This window comes from Spea bombifrons, chromosome 2, assembly GCF_027358695.1.
Source record: "Spea bombifrons isolate aSpeBom1 chromosome 2, aSpeBom1.2.pri, whole genome shotgun sequence".
Lineage (NCBI taxonomy): Eukaryota > Metazoa > Chordata > Amphibia > Anura > Pelobatidae > Spea > Spea bombifrons.
In genome coordinates this window covers 98197667-98222511 of record NC_071088.1, presented here as the reverse complement: position 1 = coordinate 98222511, position 24845 = coordinate 98197667, and the positions used below count along the sequence as shown (strand labels likewise).

Here is a 24845-nt window from a genome sequence, read left to right as displayed (position 1 = left end):
GTGAATGAATGAAACCACCTAAGGAATAGGTCTTTTTACTCACATGATATAACCCCCTTTATAAAGGTGGGTATTGTCTTCGGATCAGAATGGCTACACTAGTATTCGTACGATTCTGGATCCCACCCAAATTTCAAAGTAGAGCTTCCCTGCAATATGTCAGAATTTCCGGTGCTTTCATCGCCAGAAAGCCAAAAAAACATTTTTCCATAACAGAAACCAGCCTTGTTATTAAATGGACTGTTTCAGAAAGGAGAGAAAAAAACAAGCGGGTGTGCACAGGAATTCATATCAATCCGTACGGAGATCGTTCCTGGCTCATGGCCAGCACTGTGTGGTCTCTTCGCTAAAGGGAGAGTTATGTTTCAGCGCCTTGATTCACTATACATTATCAAGCCCCAACCCCAATGAGCTTCGGCTGCAGGGAGAGCTTGGCTGCCCTGTATAATGTATTCGTAAATCAGAGAGATTTCTTGAAAGTCTCCTCAACATTGAATTATGCTAGCCCAGGCCTTCTTGCTAAGAGTTGGCCATTCATAATGAATAGTATAGTGAGAGAATTAAAAGCACATCTCTCCTGCAAACTCTCCCTTTAGTGAATAGACCCTCACGACTGCATGCCGGAGGCATATAGTTAGCTACACCTTTAGCACAACAATGGAGGCAAAAGCCTAAAACAATCGATGGAAACAATCAATCATCCCAACACATACTAACCCTCATACCCTCAAATATATATTGCAATAAGAAAATGGAACAGAGGCGGAATATTTAGCAGGATGTGTATCCTGTACAACACAACTCGTTCTCACAGCAAGTATTAAAAGAAAGAGTAACACAAACCAGCCAACACACCCTGTGTGAACCGGCAGCAGATCACCAGCACTACAGCACATAAGCACGCTGGTGCTTTATTATAAATATCCGTATTATTAATACATACGGTATTCATTTATTTACACACAGGACTTCTTATAATGGATATATTCAAAGGGGTACGACACAACTATAAGCGACAGCCTAAAACAAACCGATACATTACCTAGAGGGCCCAGCTTGCAAGCTTACAATTATCTTTTAACCACTTTATTGCACAGGGAGATTTATCAGAATCCCCTCAATGTATTTGGTCTATTTCCCCATCCCCACATGCACAGGATAGTCACAACCAGCGTTCCAGGGATATAGCCGCACCACCGCGCACGTGCAGAAAGTGCTCCCGCTGAACACAATGAGAACACTTTCCTGCCAGTGACTGGCGGCTTCAACCATCCAAAGATGCATAGTAAAAGATTTAAAAGTACTTCAATAAACATACATCGCTGGTGCGGCATAAACTGTCCCTTCAACTATTACCATAATAACAGCTACACGAGGGGACTACAATTTTTTGTTTTTTTAAGGTATCAGAAATACGATACCGAAACAAACAAGGCATCTCTATTAATTGGATGAATCACTAATCTGTTTGGTTTTTTTTGGAGGGTGTGTACCAAAGTTACACAGTTGGAAAATAAAGGCACAGAGATTCCATAATCAAACCAACGTGTTTTTTTCTGATTTTCATGAACTTCGGAGGATTTAATCACAGCTGCAGATCTGCTGTCTTTACCTTTGAAGATGATCAGAGGAGTTTTAAAGTATTTGCAAATGTCACCCAAAAAAAGGAAGTGCAGCCGAGGGGAAAAAAAATGTGTTCTGAACCTGGTTCCCTATGTAAAGAACAAAATAACCTTCAATAAACCTATTTTTATATGAAGCAGTTAAGAAAATACATTAGAGGCCCAGTGAACAAGTCAGAAGAACATTCATGGGGAGGAAATATACATACACTCTCCTTGCACAGATATGTGAAGGGAAGGGGGTTCTATACTCACAGTAGCTTTACCAGAATATAATAATGATTGTTTGCCCTTCGTCTCACCGTTAACACGTCTAACATTTGACAAAGCCCTGTATAATTTGTAATGAACATTAAGCATTCAGGGGGGGTCACAGATTTCACCTGGAAGACTTCTTAACAGAGACCCTTTAAACATTAACCCTTTAGTATCATCAGGATTCTACACGGTGGCTTAAATATTGTGTTACGCTAAAACTTAAGCTAAAAATGGCATTAAAAAAAAAAAAAAGACACTGCCTAATATTAACAACCTGTTGTGGAGCACAAACCCCAAGGATCACCGATGCAATAATTGGCCCTTTCAGGAGGTTTTCAGACAACTGAATCGAAAGCGAAATTACTACAAATTAGCAATGCGTGTGTCAGCCTGTAACTGCATCCGCACAGCCAAAGAGTCTATTCATTAATGAACGAGTGGATGACTGGTAAAAACACACCATTTTTTCCTCTGCCTGTAGCTTTGACCCTGCTAGGCGAATTGTTGAAGGAATCACACCCTAAAGTCACTTTTACCCTCCCCCCGCCCCTCTGTGCTCTGGGTCATCTTTGGAGATAATTATACTGAACTACTAAGCCTCTTCCCACCTGAGCCGGATGACACGGACCGGTGAGCTCAGTCTACCCCGGCACTATATCACTGTTTACAGAATATACCTTGTGCCAGAATTTACAAGGGTGTCCACTTTTAGGGTATTGGAGTCATTCTAGTGTTAATTTCGTATTATACCACATTCTTAGCAGAGCCTTGCGACATTTTGTTGGGCTACAATGACCAAATAGCCAGCTAGCTCAGCACATCGACACAATGTGTTGGCTATTTGAACAACCAAATACTATCCCCTTAGGGTAGAAGACAGTATGGCAAATTATGTTTTACGCAAATTAAAAGCAAAAAAAAAAAAAGTCTAGAGCTTTAGCCCAAAGGCGAGTGCTGATTGATGTCAATGGCACAAGGACACACGGCACACACCCCATTGCCTAAGGCAGACCAATGATAGGTATTTTGAGAGGGACACGATGCAACAGTGGCTCATGCATCAATATCAGTTCTACCACCAAGTGGTATAAAGCACAGCAATCGCCATAGCAACCAGTAAACCACTCCAGCACTGCTCTTCATACATAACCCCCCATCCTCTAACGCAGAATGCCTTCTGTGTCTACAGGACATAGACCATTACAGGGCAAAAACACAGCATTACAATGCAGCTCAATCTGGCAAATTCATTTTAATTTGGAATCACGCAATGGGCGGTGATTTGATTTGACTTAATACGGCAATTTCTCAGTTTTTAATATTAAGTGGAACGCAAACACTATCCTATCGCCTGCGGCAATTAATTTCCTCACGGAGGATTCTGTTGCAAAGGTGCAAGTCATTTGGGCTTTTAGTATACATGTCAGACACTGCCCTGCACCTTCTAACAGAAACAGCATCAAACAACATTTTATTATTCAGCAACGGTACGATTATATCATAAGCAGCATTATCAGAGCCGGCATCTAAGGAATTTGAATACGGAGGGAAAAAAATACTAATTAACGTACAATAAACCCCAGTATTGTATGTCATGTGACCCTTCTTAATCCAGGGAGATTTCATTCTTTGACAAATGTTAAGTATCATTATTTCCCTGCCAGACGCACATCTGATATAGGATTGAAATTTTTCTCCCCAATTGCCAAAAATTTGATTTTTCTCACTATGGGCGGAGGAATAACTTCCATAGAAAAAAAATGGCTTTTTGCTGAAATGTTCTGGCTGCCACAATTTGTCTAAATCAAGTAACATTTACTTCCTTTTTATAGGTGTAGGTCAGTTTTCAGTATTGGGTCTAAGATCTGATTAACGGGGGGGGGGGGACTAGATGGACTAAATCTTCCATCTAATTCTGTGTTTCTAAAGCCTCCCAGCAATAACCAAAGCTGCCAGCCCAGTTACACACCTCTTATAAAAGGTCTTTAATCCATCCGACACACCTTACTGACGCTACTATAATATAAGGAGCTGCATTATACAGCACATGCCAGATGAAATGATTATAGCCGCTTAACTGCTGATGTGTAAATCTACAGACTTGGAAGAACGGTTCGACATGAAATTATGTAGATTGTTTGAGCCTTACAAATATCCGAATATGTACTCCAGGAACAAGTGCAATATTACAGCAATGGGAGGAGAGAAAACGCAAGAGAAAGAATGGAGTCTTCTTCAGCTCTTCATGATAAAGAAAAGTAAATTATTTTTAATTAAGCGATTTAAATTATCTTCTTGTCCCCGTATGCACTATATCATCTACTAATTTCGATTGTCATACAAAGCCGCTATTCCTCATTTATGATTTCTTGCTTGTATCGTGTAATACGATCCTCCCCCGACCGAGACCCAGGTGTAAAAACCGCACACATACGGTAGTTAAATATCAAGCAGTTATCGAAGTACGAGCCCATAGACCGCACTCTGTTCATATGCGTGCTATAAAAACACACGCATTGAATTTGGGCCTCCCGGTACAAGCCTAATAAGTAAAACAGATATTGCATTCATTCTTCAATTACCATCCTAGAGGCAAAGAAAAGCACTTGGTTATCTGCTGACAGCCATTGCATTAAATTATCGCTTGAGACAGCCAAAAATAACAGGTTAACGTGATTCCCAAGCCCATGCAGCGCCATCAATAAACCCAACTCTATAACCGGCATTAAAGGAAGATGATAGTTACCAGAGATGAATGCAATAATCCAGAGTCTTCTCTCGACAAGCTCTCGGCCGGATATTCCAAAGCGTTATTCTCCCCTTGCTGTTTGCAGATATAAGCACAGTTTCTCTCCAGCACCGTGCAGATGCCTTTGAAAAGGATCACACTCGTAGTGCAACCCATTGCTGGTGATTTACAATGAGCGTTTCTAAAGAGCCCATCTCCATTCACAGAGCACCTTAGCCTGACTCACGGTGACATTCTCCATCTGCATCCTTCCCCGGGAGATGCCTGCACTGCACGCAGCACCGATTTCTTTGCTTCTGTAGAAGCAAGATACCTTGAAACAGAAGCAAGGACCGAGGGAGGAGGGGAAAATGAAACCAGGAAAAATAAAATAAATAAATAGAAACGCACGGCTGTCTCAGACACAAGACAGCCTAATAGTATGGATCATTCCCCAAGCAATTAGAAGGGAAGAAATAGTAACGGCATCAGAATATGCAGGATCAATTCTAGAGACTGCCTAGGGCGATGCCCAAGATGAAAGAGAGCTGTGGATGCTGCTGCCGGCAGACACGAGAGAATCTTAAAACAGCTACCAAATGTGGGTCCTCCCAGAAGCCCCAGCTTTTTACACTTGCAAAAGCTTTTTTTCCCCCTTCCTGACCTGGATTTACCGTTTGATGTTTAATACTTCATTTTAGGAGGGAGAACACACTTTAAAAGAGGGGGTGGGAAGCTAATGGTTAGCATTGCCATGGAAACGCTATACGCCTTGTACATCCATAGGATGCCAGACGTGCTGGCTATAGAAATGATTTTATGAGTGCTTGCTTGTTAAAGGGGATTTGAAAAAATGACAGTGGCATTGACTTCATTATTATGCCCCCTGCCAGGAGAGAAACCTTGGAATTATCCATCTGCATGGACATCATTCTGCATCCTCAGACACGCCAAACAAAACATGGTTGAGTGGTTATATAGTTCATATAAATTCCAACATACATGCATTGAAGGTATGTCCGAACGAAAGCTATACATGTCTGGTGGTACTCCTAAACTGTAAATGCCTTACAACAAATAGCTATCTAAGCCATATAGTCAACTGATTTGGTTGGGACAGTCTCAATAGCAGAAAAATGTCTCCATATCTTGGCATTCCTCCATGTCAACACAAGCACAATGACCATTTTACAAAAAGGTACTGTGCGAGCAAAGTTAAAAAGTCAGTTTTATTTTTATTTTTTTATCTGAATCATTTATCAGCTCTACAGTGACAGAGGGAATCTCAAGAACAGTTAAAACTCATAATTATGCTATAATAGTTATGCTATAATTATTCATTTTCACTATTAAACAAACTAAATCTTAATAAGGTGTCATTGACATTTTCAGAAACTAGTAAAAATAAAATAAAAAAACAGCTCTTAGCAATTTAATAGGAGTCACGAAACAAACTGGGTCCTTCAGCACCTTGGACACTGAAGTGGACAACGCAATAAACCATGACAGCAGACTAGGGTTGCTGCATTCTGCCTAAAGAAGCTGAAATCTTGCAGTAGTCAGCTTTTGAAGGTTCAGCCACCGTCGCCATTAAATAACGGAGAGCTAAGCAGTTCTTAATAGGTTAAGAAAGCTGGGAAATGGACTTTGTAGAGCATTCCTTCCACAAGTGATGTATGGTACCATGCATAAGTATTCACCACAGACAATCCCCAAATTTAACAGACTTCATTAGGATTTTTTTTTTTATCAATGACCTGATAACACGATCCTCATACGGAAGTGGCAGCAGCATCATTTTGCGGGGAAAAGATGGAGGTACTGGGAACCAAGTACAGGAAACTCTGTGTTGGTGGAACCGATACAGAGGTTCACCTTCCAGTTGGCAGTGGCCATAATCACATAAGTAAAAGCAGAACGACACAAACCTTAATATTTTAGACTTACGCAATGCCTGGATCACAACCACACTGAGAACCTCTGCCAACACTTTTCCCGAGTGACAAAGCTCCAGCAATTTTTCCAGGAAAAAGCAGAACTGCAGTATGCATGTTGGCAACTAAATGGCCAAGAAGGCCACTCTTTACTATAATAACCTATTTACACTATTCTTTATAGGAAGCGCAGAGTTATCACAGCTTACATCTCTTGTAACGTTCATAAACTGCAAGCTCATTTCAGGGTCTCAATGAGGATTAGGTAGGACAACTCCACAAAGACTGAGGTTTGTCCAGCCACATTTTCTACTATGGAATTACCACATACTGGCAACGATACAGTGCAACGAGAAGCTCATGACACAATCTGGAGTGGATAAGCATTTTAACATATAACAATCATGACACGGTTTATTTAACCAACTAAAGAAGGCGAGCATTGTGTTTGCAAATCTAGAAGGTTTAGAAAGGATGAAGTAAGCACCAAACAGTTCTCAGTTGCTAGACAATTCATAAGCGATTTTAAGATTATTCACTTTTGTAACTTGATGATCCTGGCGTAATTTTACAGCCACGTAGTAGTTTCTATGGCGCAAATCTCAAAAACAAATAAACCCCCCCCATAAATTGTTATACAATAACTGTGTCAACCAAAAAGTAGAACGCCTGATGGGGTCAACTCAAGTAGCTAATTGGAGGAACTCCTCGTTTTGATCAATGGCTAATCATCCATTCTAGCAACTGCAAAAACTGATAGTTGGGATCTGTGCAAAATGTAAAAAAACAAAAACAAGAGGTCGAAAACAAAAAAAAAATAAGAGGTGTAAAAAAACAACACAAACAAAAACAAGCACTAGGAAGACTCCAAAAAGTGATTATATATATATTTATTACATACATTATCTGTACGCAAATCAGGACTGCTAGACATAATCTAGTCATTGTAAGAGCAAATCAGAGGTGATTTGGGTGTACATTGTTTCTGTTCTCCAGGCCATGTTACATATCCATACATCTGTCTGGGGGCACCATTGTATGATCATACAGAAGCACAGTATTAACCTCATAAACCAATATTAAGAAAACATATTGAGAGCGGGTTTAGATTTTGAGAAGCATTCCAAATACCCACTAAAATGTTTTACTTGCCGTCTACGTCAACTTGTTTCAGACTGCTTTGTCATCCAGCTATAATTAGTGCAACGGAGCCACTGAAATATTAATAACCAGGCTTCGAGCTAAACCGTAGCATGAATACTGCGCTGACATGCATCCTGCACGCTACAGCGAATACATACTTTAGAACATACAAATAGAAGCGATCTCCTACATACACGCCAATAAAAATCTTTTCCGTGAAAACCCACAAAACCCTGCAAAAAGTGTCTGCCAGGGAGTTTTAGCTGCCACTGTCACATGACTGGTGATCAATTTCCAATATCAATACAAATCTAAAATGCAGAATATAAAAATATAAAAGGATTTAGCATGTGATGATTTCCCCTTTATTTTACAAAACTTTGGAAATTCAAATGAAACTACTATTATGACTGAAATACTATTTTTATTTGAAATTGTTGTGGTCAGATTGTAGGGAATATCGACCACTGTAGTTTTATAACAAAGTACATGTTAGATAAATCAGCCACATTCTGAGTTTAAAGAGCATTCATAATTAATCATGTTGAATAAAAAGCAGTTTAAGTAACTACGAACATAACATTGGTCAGTTACTACGGAGCCCATTATGCTAGGAATATGCACAGGCCCATTTTGTGAAATATATTCATATTATTGATACTGGCACCAATAGCAATATGGGCATTTTGGGCATGTACACTCATAACTGCTTTAACCGTAATGAAAATGTTAAGTAACTCATTTATAAAGAGGTTCCAAGCAGAAACGGTACTTTACAAATCTGCAAATGTGTTACTAAGAAGCTTCTACAGCATTCCAAAAAAAACAAACAAAAAAAACCCCTTGGTACCTGTGTGTGCTGCTGATCAATATGTTCTATGTGTAATTTGTTAATAAAAATAACATTAGAGAATGAGTTTAAGGGCGGTTACAAAGGAATTGTGGTCATATTATGTGAAAGACATGCGCCATCTGGTGGGAATTCAAGGCACAACCTCTGTTTTAAGCAGGTCAGGCATATTAGAATAAAGCTGTACATTGCACGTCTTCCACGATGTCAAACTAATTTATGATGCAGGCGGTAAACTTCCTAAACTACAAATTATTATTTAAAATAAAACATTGTGCACCCCAATTAAAATGAAACAAATATATATATATATATATATATATATATATATATATATATCTCACTGAATCATGATATATTATATACACACACACCACACATACACCATGTCTTTATTCTTGTTAAGGCTCAAAATCTATAAACCACTACTGTTTTAGAGAAATTATGATATAACAGTTATGTTGTGCTTTTTTTGTCTAGCACTAAAGCTATACTAGATACTAAATGCCATAGAAAATGTATACATCAGCTACACACCAAACGTACAGCAGATATTTGGAACAATAATCTCTTGAAAACTATCCAATGTGAGCAGATCTCCACGTTCCATTTATCTCTTTGTGTTATACAAAGTCATAGCTTCTGTTGCCACTTTCACACCTTTCAAGGAAAATTCTTGTAGCACAGCTGATTTGACCAACATGAGACATCATTACTGCACGGTGGTGTATATATATAAAAAACTATTATTAGTCCCATTATCTCATTGCATATAACTAGCACAACTGATACACAGGCATTCATATCTACAATAGTAGGTTAAGAGCCCTCGATACGTTTTGCTTGCACGTATAAAAGGTCCGTACGTTAACCTTACAAGTAACAGGATATGAGAAGTCTTCCTGTGTATTACGTGACAAGCATGTGATAAGATCTTTATGAATAGCTCCTCTTTATTGTTCTTGAGAATGTGTTGTGTATGTTCTGTGACACAGCCTGAATATGAATTTTAGTAAAATAAAGGGGTCACCAAAACAAAAAACTTGGTATCAAAAGTCTCTGCTCAACCCTAGAGCAACTCCGACATATCAGCGCACACTCGACGGACTCGAATTTGCTTGTGCTATTGCTCAGGAATTCACACTAGGAAACATTTCATTAGGCTTAAAAAGGAGGACTTTTTCTAAAAATCAGAAGTACCCGATTAAATCATTAAATCCTTTCTTCCTTTAGAAAGCCAGACAATGAGCCAACGCCAGGTGGATCAGGAAGAAAGACTAGCAGATCAATACACACCAAGTGTGTTTCTAATTAAATATATATTTATATATATATATATATATATATATATATATATATATATATATATATATATATATATATATATATATATATATGTTTCTGTGATAGAGACCAGGAAGCTTATGTCAAACAGGCAGAAACATTTAGAACAAGAGGCCATAATCTAAAACTAGAGGTTCACCAGGTTTTATTTTACTGAGAGGGTAGTAGACAAGTGGAACATTCTCCCATCAGGTATGGTATTGGCTATCACAGTGAGGAAATTTAGACATGCATGGGGGCATCAGGGCATCAGGAAAAAACAGGCAGATTAGATGGGCTGAATGGTTATTATCTGGCCTTGAGTTTTCTACAGGATTATTTTGGTATAGAGAACCGCAAAATAAAATTTTTCTTAAATGTTACAGATCCACTTGAATAAGGATGCAATATGAGGAGACTTGCGCAAGTGAAAAGCTCTGCTCTTTAAATAATACGCAAGGCTGACAAAATAATGCACACAATATGCTTGATTTTTGAAAGCACAGATTTGTGGTTGTGCGCCTTTAAATACACTAAACTAATCCTAACTGCAACAAACCTAGTTCCTGCTAGGAAAAAGCTTTTGTTTGCTTTAACAAACTTGCCTCATAGTGGGAAACAAAGGCCGAGCTTGCCACTTCCTGACTATTTCCCATAGCATAATGGATTTCCCCTTAAAAGCGGTTTGCAGCCTCTACAGTTTATTCCGAGAATAAGCCGGTCTCCCCTCTATCAGCTTAAGCAAGCGTCACACGCGTTGCCACAGGTTCAGTAGAATTGGTGCGAGTATGGCTCCACTTACAGAAATTTAAATGCCACTGTAGCCCACTGACACCACAAGAAAGACTCATCAGTCCACAGATCATATCTCTGATTGCAGCTGATCACATACAGAGGTTTACTTACTAAAATGAGAATTGGCAGGAGACTTGGTAAGTTTCTCCAGCGTGAAAGCTCTGAGTTGGCCTTGTAAATAAGTCTGTAACAAGACTTTAAAGAAATCGCACTGATTTAGCTATGCATTAAACAGGGCCTGCCAAGATCTCCCTCTAGCAGAAGCTTGCTGGTGCTGGCTCCTAACGTAAAATGAAGGGAAGGAACTGAAGCAACAACTCTCCCTCCAGCGAATAGACCCCATATTCTGGTCAGTACACAGGGAGATAAGAGAGAAGAATGGGGGTTAAGGGGCTAGAATTTATTCATCTTCAAATAAAAATAGTTTAAAGGAACACTAGAGGCATACAAGATAGTATTTACAGTACTATGCAAACATTTTAAAGTTAAAATGGTTAAAAAAATAGTTTTGTTTTTTTTCATTTAACAAAACGTTAAGTGAGTAAACAAAAGAAAAATGTAGCTCAAATAACACTTGGTTTTCCTGTGTTTTCGTGAGTAGTTCAGTTACGTGGCCTTGTTTGCATGTCTGAGGCATGGCATTTGGGCTGCAAGTCTTCCATGGAAACTTCAGACTAGACTTCTCCAGAAAGTAGATAGCAGAAAACACCCAACACTGAGCTGATGGCACTGCTGGACATATTCTAATTGCAAATGTAAGTAAGCATTATGCATTTCTCCTTGGCCAGCCACTGCATCCATGGTCCTTAACATTCTTCAAAACAGCTTGGGCAGAACATCTAGAAACTTCAAATGCCTGCCTGGGAGAGACCTACCTGATGCAGCATAACTACCTTGCGGCTTGTTGCTGTGCTCAGTCTTGCCATGGTGCATGAGGTGACATTAAACAGTCTTCAGCAACCTCACCTTGTTAAAAGGTTTGGCTGCTCCTCGCCCAGTTTTATTCCTCCTACACAGCTGTTTCTGTTTATGATTGTGTTTTAACCTACATATTAAATTGATGATCATTAGCAACAGTTTGGTATAATTGTTTAATAATACACTTAAACTATATGCCTACAAAATCCCTGACTGTGCAAGTCTAGTCAGAATAATTGTTTTGAAGGCAAAGGGTGATCACACCAAATATCGATTGAGTTTAGATTTTTTTTCTGTTCATTCACCAGTTCAAATAATAAAAATAAACTATCATGTCTGTTTTGGAAAGCGTTCTTACTTTACAGCATTCTTCACACCTGCCTAAAATTTTTGAATAGTACGGCGTATACTTTTCTGTAGCGTACGGGAAGCTCCTGAGCCGAACAGTAGCCATCTAACCAGCTACAGGTAGACGTCTTGTCTTGCGTCACAGATCGATCGTAGCAGCTTCTCTACCAATTACAGAGTCCTTGGTAACTGATGCAGGGAGGAGGTCAGCTGATCTATTGTGCTTCTTCAGAATTTTATCGCAAGTACTTCCAAATATATTTAAGCGTGAAGACAAAGTGAAGTTTATATTAAATACACACACACATATATATATATATATATATATATATATATATATACACACACAATTCCATTTTTCAGATATTCTGTCAAATAGAAAATAGGTCTTAAATGTTAATAATTGAAGAAACTTAACTTACCCAAGAGCTGAAAGACAAAAAAATAAAGAATAGTGGATATTAAAAGGTTATTATCTTAGAAAGCATGAACTGATTTCTAGTTACATAAGTTAAAGTGTTACCACAAATTGAAAAGGTCTCCTAAGTACTTCTCATACATTCTATGAGAGATCCCATAAAATGCGGGTTATGTGCTAAGAGAATGCCATGATTACTCATAAACATGTCCCTACGCTATAAATTACTTTTAAAATGAAGAAGCAGCCCAACAGGAGATGCAAGATTAGATGGTAAGGAAAAGTGAATGCTGAATTATTTAATTTAATTATTGGCTTTAATATACAATGTTATTTTGTTTTTTTTTAACTTGTGAAGGAGGCAAACTTGAGCACGATTACTTACTTCCACAATGTTTTAAGATCTGATTAGCAATCTATTAGAAGAAGAAAAGAAAAGTATCCATCCAACTACACAAGAATTAAAAGTTTTTTTGGGGAAAAAATGCACGTTAAAAATACTTATTCTGTAGTGTAAAATTGTTTATTTAGTTACAGTTTTGCACTTTTTTAAATTTTTTGATACTGAGAAAAACAAATATTGTATTAAGAAGGTAACCAGTCTCACAACTAAGGATTTAAGTTGGACTCCACATACTCATTTCCTTTGTGCGTACGCATAAATCACTGCAAATCTACAGATTCCTCTTTGTTCTGTAAAATGTGTATTGTACATTTAATCTGCCAGATAATGACTGCATGTGAAAATTCTTTATGGCCAGTGTTTAACATTTGCATTAAAACTGGTCTATATCATCAAGATACAAACTTAAAGGCATAGCCTAAAGGAGAACTGACACCATTTGTTTTATTACTTGTAACAAGCTTCCAAAATATTCTGCGGCCTCTGTTTTGTAAAACAGTAATAGTTTGTCTGGCAGATTGGGGTAAGTTTGGCCATTGGGCTGAAAGCTTTATACTATGCACAAACGCCCTGATTCCTTTATCATGGTGCCAGCAGTAAACAATACAATGGCTCATTGTTAGGCACCCAGTCGATGTAGGAAGGTAGTTCATATTATTGCCATAAAGTATCAGTTCAGTGTCATGTGGAAAGCCACCCAGAACAGACAACAATGGCAGCCTCCAGTTGCTCAGCTAATGGAAGTTTATTGAAACAAAATTAGATAAAACCATACTTTTGTCAATGCTAAAAATGTATTTTAATTTGTTCCCCTTTAAGGGAGTCCTATGCCCATCAAAATGAAGGCTTCTGAGCTTTCGTCTCCTCTCCATTTATTTCTTTTAGTTTTTGGTGATTTAAGAAAGTATCTTATATGAAGTTATCTGCCACACTGTTAGTAAAGTCTCATGAATGACTGTATTTTACAGTATTCGGAACTCCTACCGAATACTGTACTAGTATCAGATATTAACCCCTTAATGCATTGTTTTCAATGGGTTTAGGGACTGCCCATTGTCCTTAAGGGATTAAAAACAAGTTTTCAAAAGATATTTTAAAAAGATTCTACAAAAAACACCCAAATTGCTTATCATACTATGTTGTGGGAAACAGTACAATGGCTCAGTCTTAATCACGCAGAGACACCAACTCATGAAAGCCTATGGAGGAAAGGACTTCCAAACCGATTAAAACTGCAGTAAAGTATACGTTTGATGAGGTGGTAAGCGGGAAAAGTAACCTAAGATATCCCCTACAGGTCTCTTTTTCCAATGCCAATTCATAATACTATATACAGCCCAGTATTTAATGGTCATATAATATATATTTCCATGGCAACTGCCTTTAATAATTGTGAAAACTATGCAATTATTTGATATCCATGAGATCAGAGTATACTGTGTATTTTTTTTTTTAAGAAAAGATCAAAGGGTTAAACAATAGACATTTTCACAGCATTCTCTGCCCGTATTTACCAAGTGTGCCAATATTAGTGGAGGGCACTGTAACTCTACCGCAGGAAAAGAGCCCCATACACCAAGTACCCCCCATCACAAATAGTACTATATTCATGCTGCGCAGTGCAGACACATAGAACAATAACACTACAGCAAGTAAGAAGCAACTGGGGCCCCTTGCAAATAGAGGGGCCCCCGGTGCAAATGCCTCTTTGTTAATTCACCCTTATATACCAATGGAGGAAAACTGCTATTGCAGAAGGTACTGGGACTCGTGCACCTGTGGGATGGGCTTAGAATGCTTTAATAAATTTTACACGGTGAGACATAGCCACAATCATATAGTTCTGCATCAGGTGACACAATGGATAAACTATGTCCTGACCGAAACATGTAATAACACACACACACATAGCTGGGGGGAGGCAGACACACTAGGAAATGTACTCACTATATACATCTGGAAGAGTTACAATACAGAAAAGAAGCAGATCAAAAATGGAAAAACTCCGAGGGTCAGCCTCCCCACCCTGGTATTACAGGAGGAATTCAAAACATGATGTAAGCAGCAAGAATTAAAACACTTTCCCTTTTCTCATACATCGATACAACCAACTAAAACCTGTTCCAAAACAAAATATAAACAGTAACTGAAGCCAACACATAACTATACTACAACTACATACACCTCATATACAACAACTGTACAAGATTATGTCGTATCACTTTCTCTGAAGTTTCTCAGTTCACCGTGTTCTCATTGGTATAAGGAAGGGTACGTCTCTGGAAACCAAGCTGAGACTGTTCGGCAGCTAAAGTCTTTGAAGCTGGTAGGATCTTACAAACCCAGTACACATAAATGCATTATGGACATAGTAACAAAGACATTCAACAAATCACTTAACAGCCCTCAATTAATATAGATGACAAACATGTGAATTATCTTATATTGACCTAAGAACGTATGCGTGTCAGGCATGTTTTGTGTCACCTCTTTCATGAAATTGTGGCCATAATGAAACAAAAAACAGCACATGGAAGAGGTCACTGATAACCAATATGGATCCAAGTGAAAAAATTATATTCTGGCGCGAAGGGTTCCTTGCAAGACAAGAAAAACGGGATGCCGTCTACAGACATAATACAATCTCAAGTTGTGACTTATTAGTTACCATAAAATACTGTGACGTTTAAACATTAGAAAAGTGGCAAGCCATCAAACTCACTAAATATAATTATACCTAAAGCACTCTGAATCTATTACCATATTTTCAGTTAGACAGTTATATGCATTGCGTATAAAAACACCTGTAATTAGTCTAAACAGCCTCATATTATCCAGCAAAACAATCAGACAAGTCCTTGGAGGCATTGTAAATATAACCCCTTCACTACCAGAATGCCAGAAGACTGCCTTTCAAAAGAGGCTTAATAAGGTTTCACAAGCCAATAAGCCTGAACATGCTCGAATGAATGAATAATGAGTGATTGGCAAGGTGTGCGTGAAATAGTGTGTTGCAATGGATCTCCTTATCCGAGACGGAACTGTGACTGTATCCGTTACTGTATCCTAGCAACTTCTGCATGCAAGCAAAACCTACTCTCCTTTCTGAACTCTGACATTTCTCTTTCTTACTAATGTAAGATGTCTTATGAAAACGTATGAAAGGCGGTGGGGCGAGTAGAACGGGGAATGAAAGCATGCATGTGACTGATCCTGAACGTAAGGACCAGATAACGTGCAGGCCTTAATAGCATGCAGATACGGTTTCTCAATTAATAAAATCCCATGTTATTTCTGTACCAAAGCATAGCGTTTCTATTGGGAAACATCAGGTGGTTCTGGCCTGATTCGTACAGCGAGTGAATTAAAATGCAGAATGTATGTGAGATGCAGTTTTTTAGATACATGTAAACACCCTGGAACTAATATAGTACCTTAAACTAGATTCTGTCACTCTACGTCTGCACCCACATCATACTTTCACACAAGTGTTGGCATGCAAGCAATCAAGAGGAAGCAAAGAGCCGCTGAGGGGGGAGGAAAATAAACTAAAACAGCTTGTAGCATTCACCTGCAACCTTACTATATTTTCACACTTACCTATATACACTGTTTAATTGGAATGTTATCTTCATCCAAAAAAACTGACTCCTTCTCGCACTGACTTGGTGTAAAACACTAGAATTACTTGGTCTTAATCACCCAGTCTGACTTAAGAAAGCTTAAGGAAAAAAGGACTTCAGTGTACAAGCAGACTTCGTAAGCATTGCCATAAACCGTTAGCTCAGTGTGGTGTTTGAGCATGAAAATCACCCTGGTCGTGATACAGGCTGTAGATAAAGAAACAAAGTACTGAAACAAAATGAAATACCCTGTTTTACTAAATCCTAGACTGCATTACTGGAAAGAGCTCTATTTAAATCTATTTCTTCCTTATGAGGCTCTCTCTTTAAACATTGGGCTAGAACAATATATTGTCACTACTAGAAAAAAAAAATCCAGAACAGTTTCTCAAAAGCTTTGTATGTTTACTGCCAAGTAAATAGATGTGAAGCAAAACCATATCTGTCATGTTTTGGAGCAACAGTCCTGGCCGACTCTAGATATGATAAATTGGAGTTTGCAGTCCAAAGGTTTAAACATACATATGTTTGAATAAAAGATTTAATCATTTTTGGCATTTATGGATTAGCTAACACTTAAGCAAATTCCACAAGAGGTTAATGTTCAGGATGGCTGGCAACTTATGCTAGATGAACAGTCGGCTTCTCCCATACTACTTACATACTACTGTGCCACATTTACATGCTGTAAGGCAATATGTAACAAACAAAAGGCAAGTGGATAAATAATGGGACGAGGACGGGAAAAGGCTACATACAATTCATTTTATTTTGAATCAAGAATGAAGGTGTTGATTACTAAAGATGGGGTTGGCCAGCCTCATAGCCCACAACATTTTGTTGGGAAACAAAACCCTATACATTGGAACTATTGTAGCGCTAATCGTTAATGCGCAGCTTCCAAACATACATTTAGTTGGCTATAACAACGTAACAAAGATGATCAAATTATAAGTGTTGGCTCTGCTTTGATGCTACACAAGTCCTACACTGACCACAACTAACAATAATTCAAATAAAGGAGCCTGTTAAGGCTACCCAATAAGATAACCGAAGACGAATGATCAAATTCACCCCCCTACCCCCCATCTAAACAATGACCTGCAAAAGGAAGTTGAGTCATTTTGTGCCAGGCCCGGGGTAGAGAAACTATTTTTCATACAGGTTGTATTCAAATTGATACAATTCAAACCGGAGTCAGAAATGAGCGGCACGTTTGCAGATCCTTCTTTGTAAATACAACTAATTTTTCTACACCGTTTGAAGTAATCAGTTTTAATCGTGAAATACATTTCCCATTTCAAGATCAAATGGGCCACATTTCATTAAGTCTATTCCACTGCAAAGTTCTAAATCTGGGGCAATTACTAAGGAAGCTGATGACATTCCCCTGCTCATAATCCCACTTATAGCACTTTGTCGCATTTCTGATGAACACGTTTGATCATTTTTAAGCGCGCTGCCCTTACAGTTCTAAGTGATATACACACGCAGACATGTACATGTGCTACATCTCAGCTTAGGTGCGACACGCAGCAATTATGGCAGATCACAACATGCCATCTCCTCCACCCTGTAAGGCCTATGAAACGCATGCAGCCCAGGCTACAGTCTTACAAGAAAGCAGGTTAGATGAATGCAAATACTGGAAATTATTATTATTATTTTTTTTTAAACAAAATGTGGTCTACATGCTATCAACGATATATATGGGGGGGATAATTCTTCCAGACATACAACTTAAAAGTACATAGGGATGATCAGTAAAAGTCACTAAATATTTCAACGTAGAATATTTTGAAAATGCGTTTTATTGCTACTGTTTTTTCATGTTAGACCTTGGAAACGCAATTACCGTTTCAACATCAGAGGAATACAGCGTTACTGTATAAACGGTTTCTCTTCCCATTCTGGGGGAAACGACAACAAGCCCACCACCGCGCATGCCACAGCTAGTCACGCTAACACTGTATGCAGAGGGCTCATCCCGGGTCAGTACAGAAGTTTATCAATGAAAACACCCATAGCAACTTGGCAGCTATATTGTTTTCTCTTGTCACAGAATGCCAGCCATACCTGGGATTCACTGTTTATTTCACCCCGGCTCTGTGTTATTTCAAGCTGGCACACACATTCAATATTTTTACATTCCAAACACTGCACATTTGTTAATCCTGTCTTTAGAAGAAGGAATTTACGATATTTCCTTAACAGCGACTTTAGTCTGCTTGGGCCACCTAAGCAGAAATAGGGATTTCCAAAACAAAAGCAAAATGCAATTTTTCAGATCATTAGGAATGTGGTCGGCAACATACATCTGCTTAATGTGCCTTGCACATACGTTACATTGTCTTTACAGGGCACCAGCAGACTCCATAGCGCTGTTACAAAAGGAAAGTGAAAATCAACAACTTTGACTATATACTATATGTGCAATAACACACATTAACACGTACCAGTACAGATAGAAAAGTGGCCCCTACCCTGGTGATCTTACACTCTGTGCGGAGGTTGAGTGGAATGAGATAGAAGGTGAGGGGCCACTTGGTCAAGGATTGATTTGATTGTAGTGAAACACTTCAGACATACACAGACATACCTGGTGTAAGGATACCTTGGCCTGAGTACAGGTCAAGGGGAAAAATAGCCCAAAGGACAATTGGGATGTAATGACGCATCCTGAGATCTCCATGCCAATGCAAATTAGAAATGGCAGAGAGATCTCCCCACAACACACTGCAGGTCAGGATGTCTAATGACACGTTAGTATATTGTTTTTTTGGGAAGACTATCCTCAAAAGTATGAAAAGCTATGATTAAAATAAAAAAAGGTACTATGCTGATTACTAAAACATATATCCACAACACAAAGCATGCTTTGTTAGGTCATTTTGGGGATGTTTCACAAAATCCTTCCAGCCACAGTAGTGAGGATGATGGAATTTCCAGATAATCAGTCAAATGTCACTCCCGGCGGCAAACGTTGACAGGCGTGAATGCCTCAGACTTTGTACGTCTGTATGGAGGAAGAGCTAGAACAGACAAGGTAGACCAAGGATCTATACAGGCTGTTAGAAAACTATGACTAGCAGAGTAGGCAGATACTCATTGGGGAATATTTAGATTGTCAGAGCCTTTTAGGATATTTGTACAACAATTACATAGAGAAAAACATAAGATGAAGATTTTAGAACCGCTAATAGCAAGCGGATACAATGGGGACTAAAACTCTTAACAAGAAAGTCAGAGGCTACACTGGTTCTCAATACACAGAAGAAATGATGCAATATGGGGCTGAAACCAGTTACAATGCTTGTTGTGTCTCTGCCTCATCTCCCATAAACATGATGTGGTCTATTGCCTATTTTGCCCAAAACAAGCCCAGAAATTATCTCCAGATAATCAAATGCTTTGTAGGGACAATATTCACCAGGGACCCTTACAACTGTTGACACTGACATGCTCAATGAAAGCTTGTGGAGGAACTCACAAGGTTGGTCTCAAGATTACCCCAGTCTAGAACTGCTTTACACTAAACTTATAGGGACAGTTTACATATACATTACATGTATTCACATAGCGGCAGCAGATTCTGTAGCACTGTTACAATCAGTGGAAAAGGGCCACACCCACACAATAACAAACTGGTACTAAAGGAGAAGAGGGCCCTGGTTATGGGAGTTTACAATCTAGTCAACAGTTAAGTGTTCCATGCAGCCTTATCAAAGAAAGCATTTTCTGCACATGCTCGAGGAGGTCTCATTAGATCCTGGAACCTTCATGTTGGTGAAGGTTGGAGAGGGCTGCGGAGAGTATACGGCAAGCAGGAGAAGCGTGGCAGAAAAATGTGTATGATTAAAGTATCTCCAGATCATGTCCTGTGTCGGCGTACTTCAGATTATTAATTTTCTGTATTGTAGATCAGCATCATGATGAAACTGCCAGGACACACCAGCTTTCCCCAAAACCCCTAGCAAAAGAATCATCTAAGAAAACAAGCCAAGATGAAGGATAGTGACTACTAACATCCAGAGTGAAATCGGCAACTGAAGCACTGCTGTCAGGCTTACTCTGACATCTCAATTGCCGTTATATTTCCATTAAATAGTTAAAGGTCTTTAAGGACTTCCAACCCCACCAGTTTCTCTGCAAACTGAATTAATTGGAGTTTAGGCGTACAGGGATGAATAGCCAATTGACTGCATATTTTAAACAACCAGAACTCTACAGAAGGGCAGCACAGTTTGATAATTCTGCTGTCAAGTCACTATTTAATATGAGCAGCACTATTAAAAATACATGGGCCAAAGGTGGCAGGTGGGGGCTCTGTTACAAAACCGATCAGGCTCATCGGTACTTTGCTTACTTAACGGGTGGGTTGGGGAGATCCTACTTCCGCAACGAGAACATTTATACTATTTACAAAAGTTGTCAGAACCTCCAAAGCATGCGTTACCCATGATGAACATGCTTAACAGAGAAACATAGCATTTGACAGCAGATATGACCCATTTGGCCCATCTACTTAACCCATTTATTTTTAGTCAGGCTAGACTCTGATCTTATTCAGTCCTTCATTTTGTTGTAGATTCAGAATAGCATTGCACCTATCCCATGCATGTTTAAATTCCTTTACTATATTAGCCTCTACCACTTCAGGTGGGAGGCTGTTCCATTTATCCATCACCCCTTCAGTAAAGAAACTTGCTTACATTACATCTAAACCACCGACCCTCTAGTTTTAGACTATGACTTCGGGGCCCAGCAGAACGCATCAGATCCTGGCACACAGAAGTGACTGTTGGTGGGGTGGAGGAACCGGCACACAGGCCTGGATCAGACCTAGGTCAGCCTCCAGCCTAATACAGCACTACGCTTTTTAATTTTAAGAGAAAACCCACACCTGACAAAACATATTGCTCTAACAACCAGCCTGTAACAAAGTAAATAGTTAACAATGGTGGCTGAATGTATTCTTCAGACCTTATCTGCCCACATGCATCACAATGACCGATGGTAGACGAGAAGCTCAGCGGGGACATATCATGTTTCTCCTGGCCACCTTAACAAAGAAACTTCCAGCAGCGGCGTCCAGCACGACACCTGCGTGTCTCCGGTTGTGTATGAGAGGATACACTCTAGTGTGACAGTAACGCTTTAAATTAAACATTCCCAAAAGCGTATGGAAAAAATACAGGACAGAGCCAGGATGTAAGCGAAAAGGAAAGGAGCTGGCTAAACAGTCACATATCACATTTTTGGCTTAAAACTAAACTCTGGCTGAAAAGGTATCCGTACTGAAAACATGGATTAAAAGAACACCAGCCACCATACACAGTTTAAAGTATATAAAATGGGTGAGAGACCCCTTTAAACTTTCATGCAGCCCCCATTGCAGATCCCGCACATGCATTGGCCCCTTCTCCGGATATACTCCGTTTAGGAAATGTGTTTCTCCCGGTACTCCCCTCAAGCCAACTCCAGAGCTGGCTCAACAAAAATCGCAGGAGGGTTTAACAATTGTGCACGTGGAGAAAACACTCCCAATTATTTCAATTGGAGCATTTTCCTGCCACGGACTGCATGGAGGAGACAAAATGAATATTAAAGTACATTTGTATGCATTCTTTTTTGGAATATTGTTACATCCAGTTCTGTTTCTTGTACCTGCTTTTAGGAGGATAAACCTTATGCGGTCCTTGGCTTTGTGCTAACTCCATAAATGCATTTTCTTATTCTCTGCCACGTCTGCTGGATAGTCCTTCCATTTATCCACCATCACAGTGATTGACTTGATTATCAATACATGCAAACTACAAACGCTTCACAATTAATTTCAAAATGGAGAAAAGAAACAAGTTTCTGAGACTTAATCATGTCAAACCTATGAGTTATAATAAACATACAAGTAGAAACACAGAATATAATGGCAGATAAGGACCATTTTCCTACTGTAAGCACAAACATTGATCATCCATAGGGGTTTCGTTACATATACTGTAAATTACCACCTACATCACAACTTCCTTTTTTTACCCACAAGTTACGATCTAGGTGTTACCTTTTTATAAAGGGGAGGAACAAGTATGAATCACCACTGATTCACTTCGAACTCAGAAAAAAACAGGACTTGTCCGACCAGATTAATTTGTCATTCTTCTGGTTTTCCATCTCTGCGATTAGTTTAAAATTGGTTCTCAAGGCAACATTGTCTTAGTACACGGAGAGAGAGGTTGTGTATTGTGTCCAGGTATAAACTATCTGCAGTATATTTTACATATGAGCGAAGATTATAGCCAGGAACACACACACACCATAAGCAGTATCACTTTTATCTTCTATTTATATAGCACCAACAATATACACAGCACTTCTTTCAGTATATACATTTAAAGGGGTGACAAAACAGACACATTAGGTGAAGAGCACTCTGCTCCAAAGCTTACAATCTACAGTGAGACAGAGACACAGCACCCCCCCTAGAGCTCCCCTCCGACACTCAAAACACTAAACGTTCGGCACTTGCCAAACTAAACAATGAAAAGCATGGTCATAAACACAACCAATTTACTGTTTAGATGAGTGTACCACATAAACAGCACTCATTAACTATGCCCCTCTGTATACTCCACACAGTGCCTACTATGCCCCTCTGTATACTCCACACAGTCCCTACTATGCCCCACTGTATACTCCACACAGTCCCTACTATGCCCCACTGTATACTCCACACAGTCCCTACTATGGCCCTCTGTATACTCCACACAGTCCCTACTATGGCCCTCTGTATACTCCACACAGTCCCTACTATGGCCCTCTGTATACTCCACACAGTCCCTACTATGGCCCTCTGTATACTCCACACAGTCCCTACATTTCAGCACTTGCAGGCCAGAATGTGTCAATTAAACTGGCAAAACGCAAGGCAGAATGCAGTTGGCACAGCTAGTGTTCTCAAAAGGAGAATTCAAACTGATGCTTTGACTTGCGCATCTCATCTTCTGGTGTAAAGTTTGTTGTATGTTAATGACCTCACTTCAAGTTTAACAGCATTAAGGGGCAGGTTAACAACAAGCCTCACATACAGTAACCCTAAAGGTTAATAATAATAATAATATTATAAATAGTAAAAGTTAATAATTAAAGCTACCCTGGCAGGCAGCTTTCCAATTTTCAGATCCATCCTGCCACACAGCCTACTACCCCCCTTCAGCATTCCTGCTTTTCCAGGTCAGAAACCCGCAAGCCATGTTTGCCCGTGTGGAAGCCCGAGGTCAGCAGCCATCACACCGGGAAAGGAAAGTGAAAACAACAATGCGTCTCCTAGTTACTGCCATCATGCCGGCGCGTTAACTCACTGTGTGCAGGTAGGCAGTGAGCTACGCGGGGTCACTATCCCGGCCCCACCGCCGGCTCGGTGACAGCGAAGCCCAGCAGACCTGGCGTGGCCATGTGTTTTCCTCTCGCCCCCCACGTGATGCTGACCCCTATCCGTGACTGGCACCCCCAACCTGACGCATCTCGAGTCTTACCAGAAGCACGGATCCTCTCACCACCTCGGACACACTCTGGCGGAGCTCCGCTGCCGTGCCCGGCTTGCTCAGCGCCCTTGTGAACTTGCGTGTCTCGGGATGTATTGCGTGGTGCGAAGACATTGCAGCGGAGCGCTGTGTATCACCGAAAACCATGTAAGTGTGCGTGCCGGCCGGACATAGGGAAGAAGGGGAAGCACTCCCCTCTGCGATATCCCTGTTATCCCAGCTGTACGTCCGACTGCACCTGGCTTGCTGCGGCACTCATGCCGGGGCCGCGGGCCTGTGTGATGGGTGGGTTCGATGTGTCAGGATGAGAGGATTGCCCGCAGCCGGTCTCTCTGCTCGCTGAACGGGATGAGAAAGCGCGCACGCCGACCCACACGGAATTCCCGGGGAACGTTCGGATAAGGCGCGCCCCCGACTGAGTTTGCACCTCGTGCGCGCGTCCAGTCTCAATAGTCTATCCCTAGGGGCGTGGCTCGAGAGCGCGCCTTGCTGTCAAGTGCAGGACGGGCCCCTCTCCTACGTCTGATTGTTTTGATGACGTAAGGAGTCGCCCTCGCGTTAAAGCGGACATATTTGTTGAGGGCAGAATAATAAAGTCGCTGTAATGGCGAGTAAAATCGCTCTTCTTTGGCTTTTGTGATTAAGAGCGATGCCTGGTCTGAGTATATACACGTAACATGCGTTTGCCTTCCCCATGCTCTTTAATAGCTTGCCTGTGGCATGTTCAACCTACCCACACAAGTAGGGCTTATGGCTACTTACAATGGGAGATGCCTTAGAGAGCTATTTTACCCCTAGTAACTGAAGTACCCAATATCAGTCTTCTCCTTGCTAACGAACTTTATCATACAATATATATATATATATTGCGTGTGTCCTGCGATGTCAGCTGGACCTCCTAATCACATCTGGCAAGCATAGGTTCCAGGTAGCTGAAGTCA

General features: G+C 40.0%; 1 protein-coding gene across 7 annotated transcripts in view; it reads right to left on the bottom strand.

The window, feature by feature from the left end:
• DOCK9 (dedicator of cytokinesis 9) overlaps positions 1–24336 on the bottom strand; it is a 108727-nt gene extending 84391 nt beyond the window's left edge. For 4 of the 7 annotated variants that reach the window (XM_053455336.1, XM_053455337.1, XM_053455347.1 and 1 more), the window contains exon 1: positions 23896–24336. In XM_053455336.1, coding sequence (XP_053311311.1) covers positions 23896–24051 — 156 coding nt within the window. In that variant the 5' untranslated portion in view covers positions 24052–24336. Of the gene's footprint in view, positions 1–4626; positions 4941–23895 lie in introns of those variants that run through there. The other 3 variants (XM_053455335.1, XM_053455344.1, XM_053455341.1) reach the window with 1 other exon arrangement.
• Between the last annotated feature and the right edge of the window lie 509 nt (positions 24337–24845).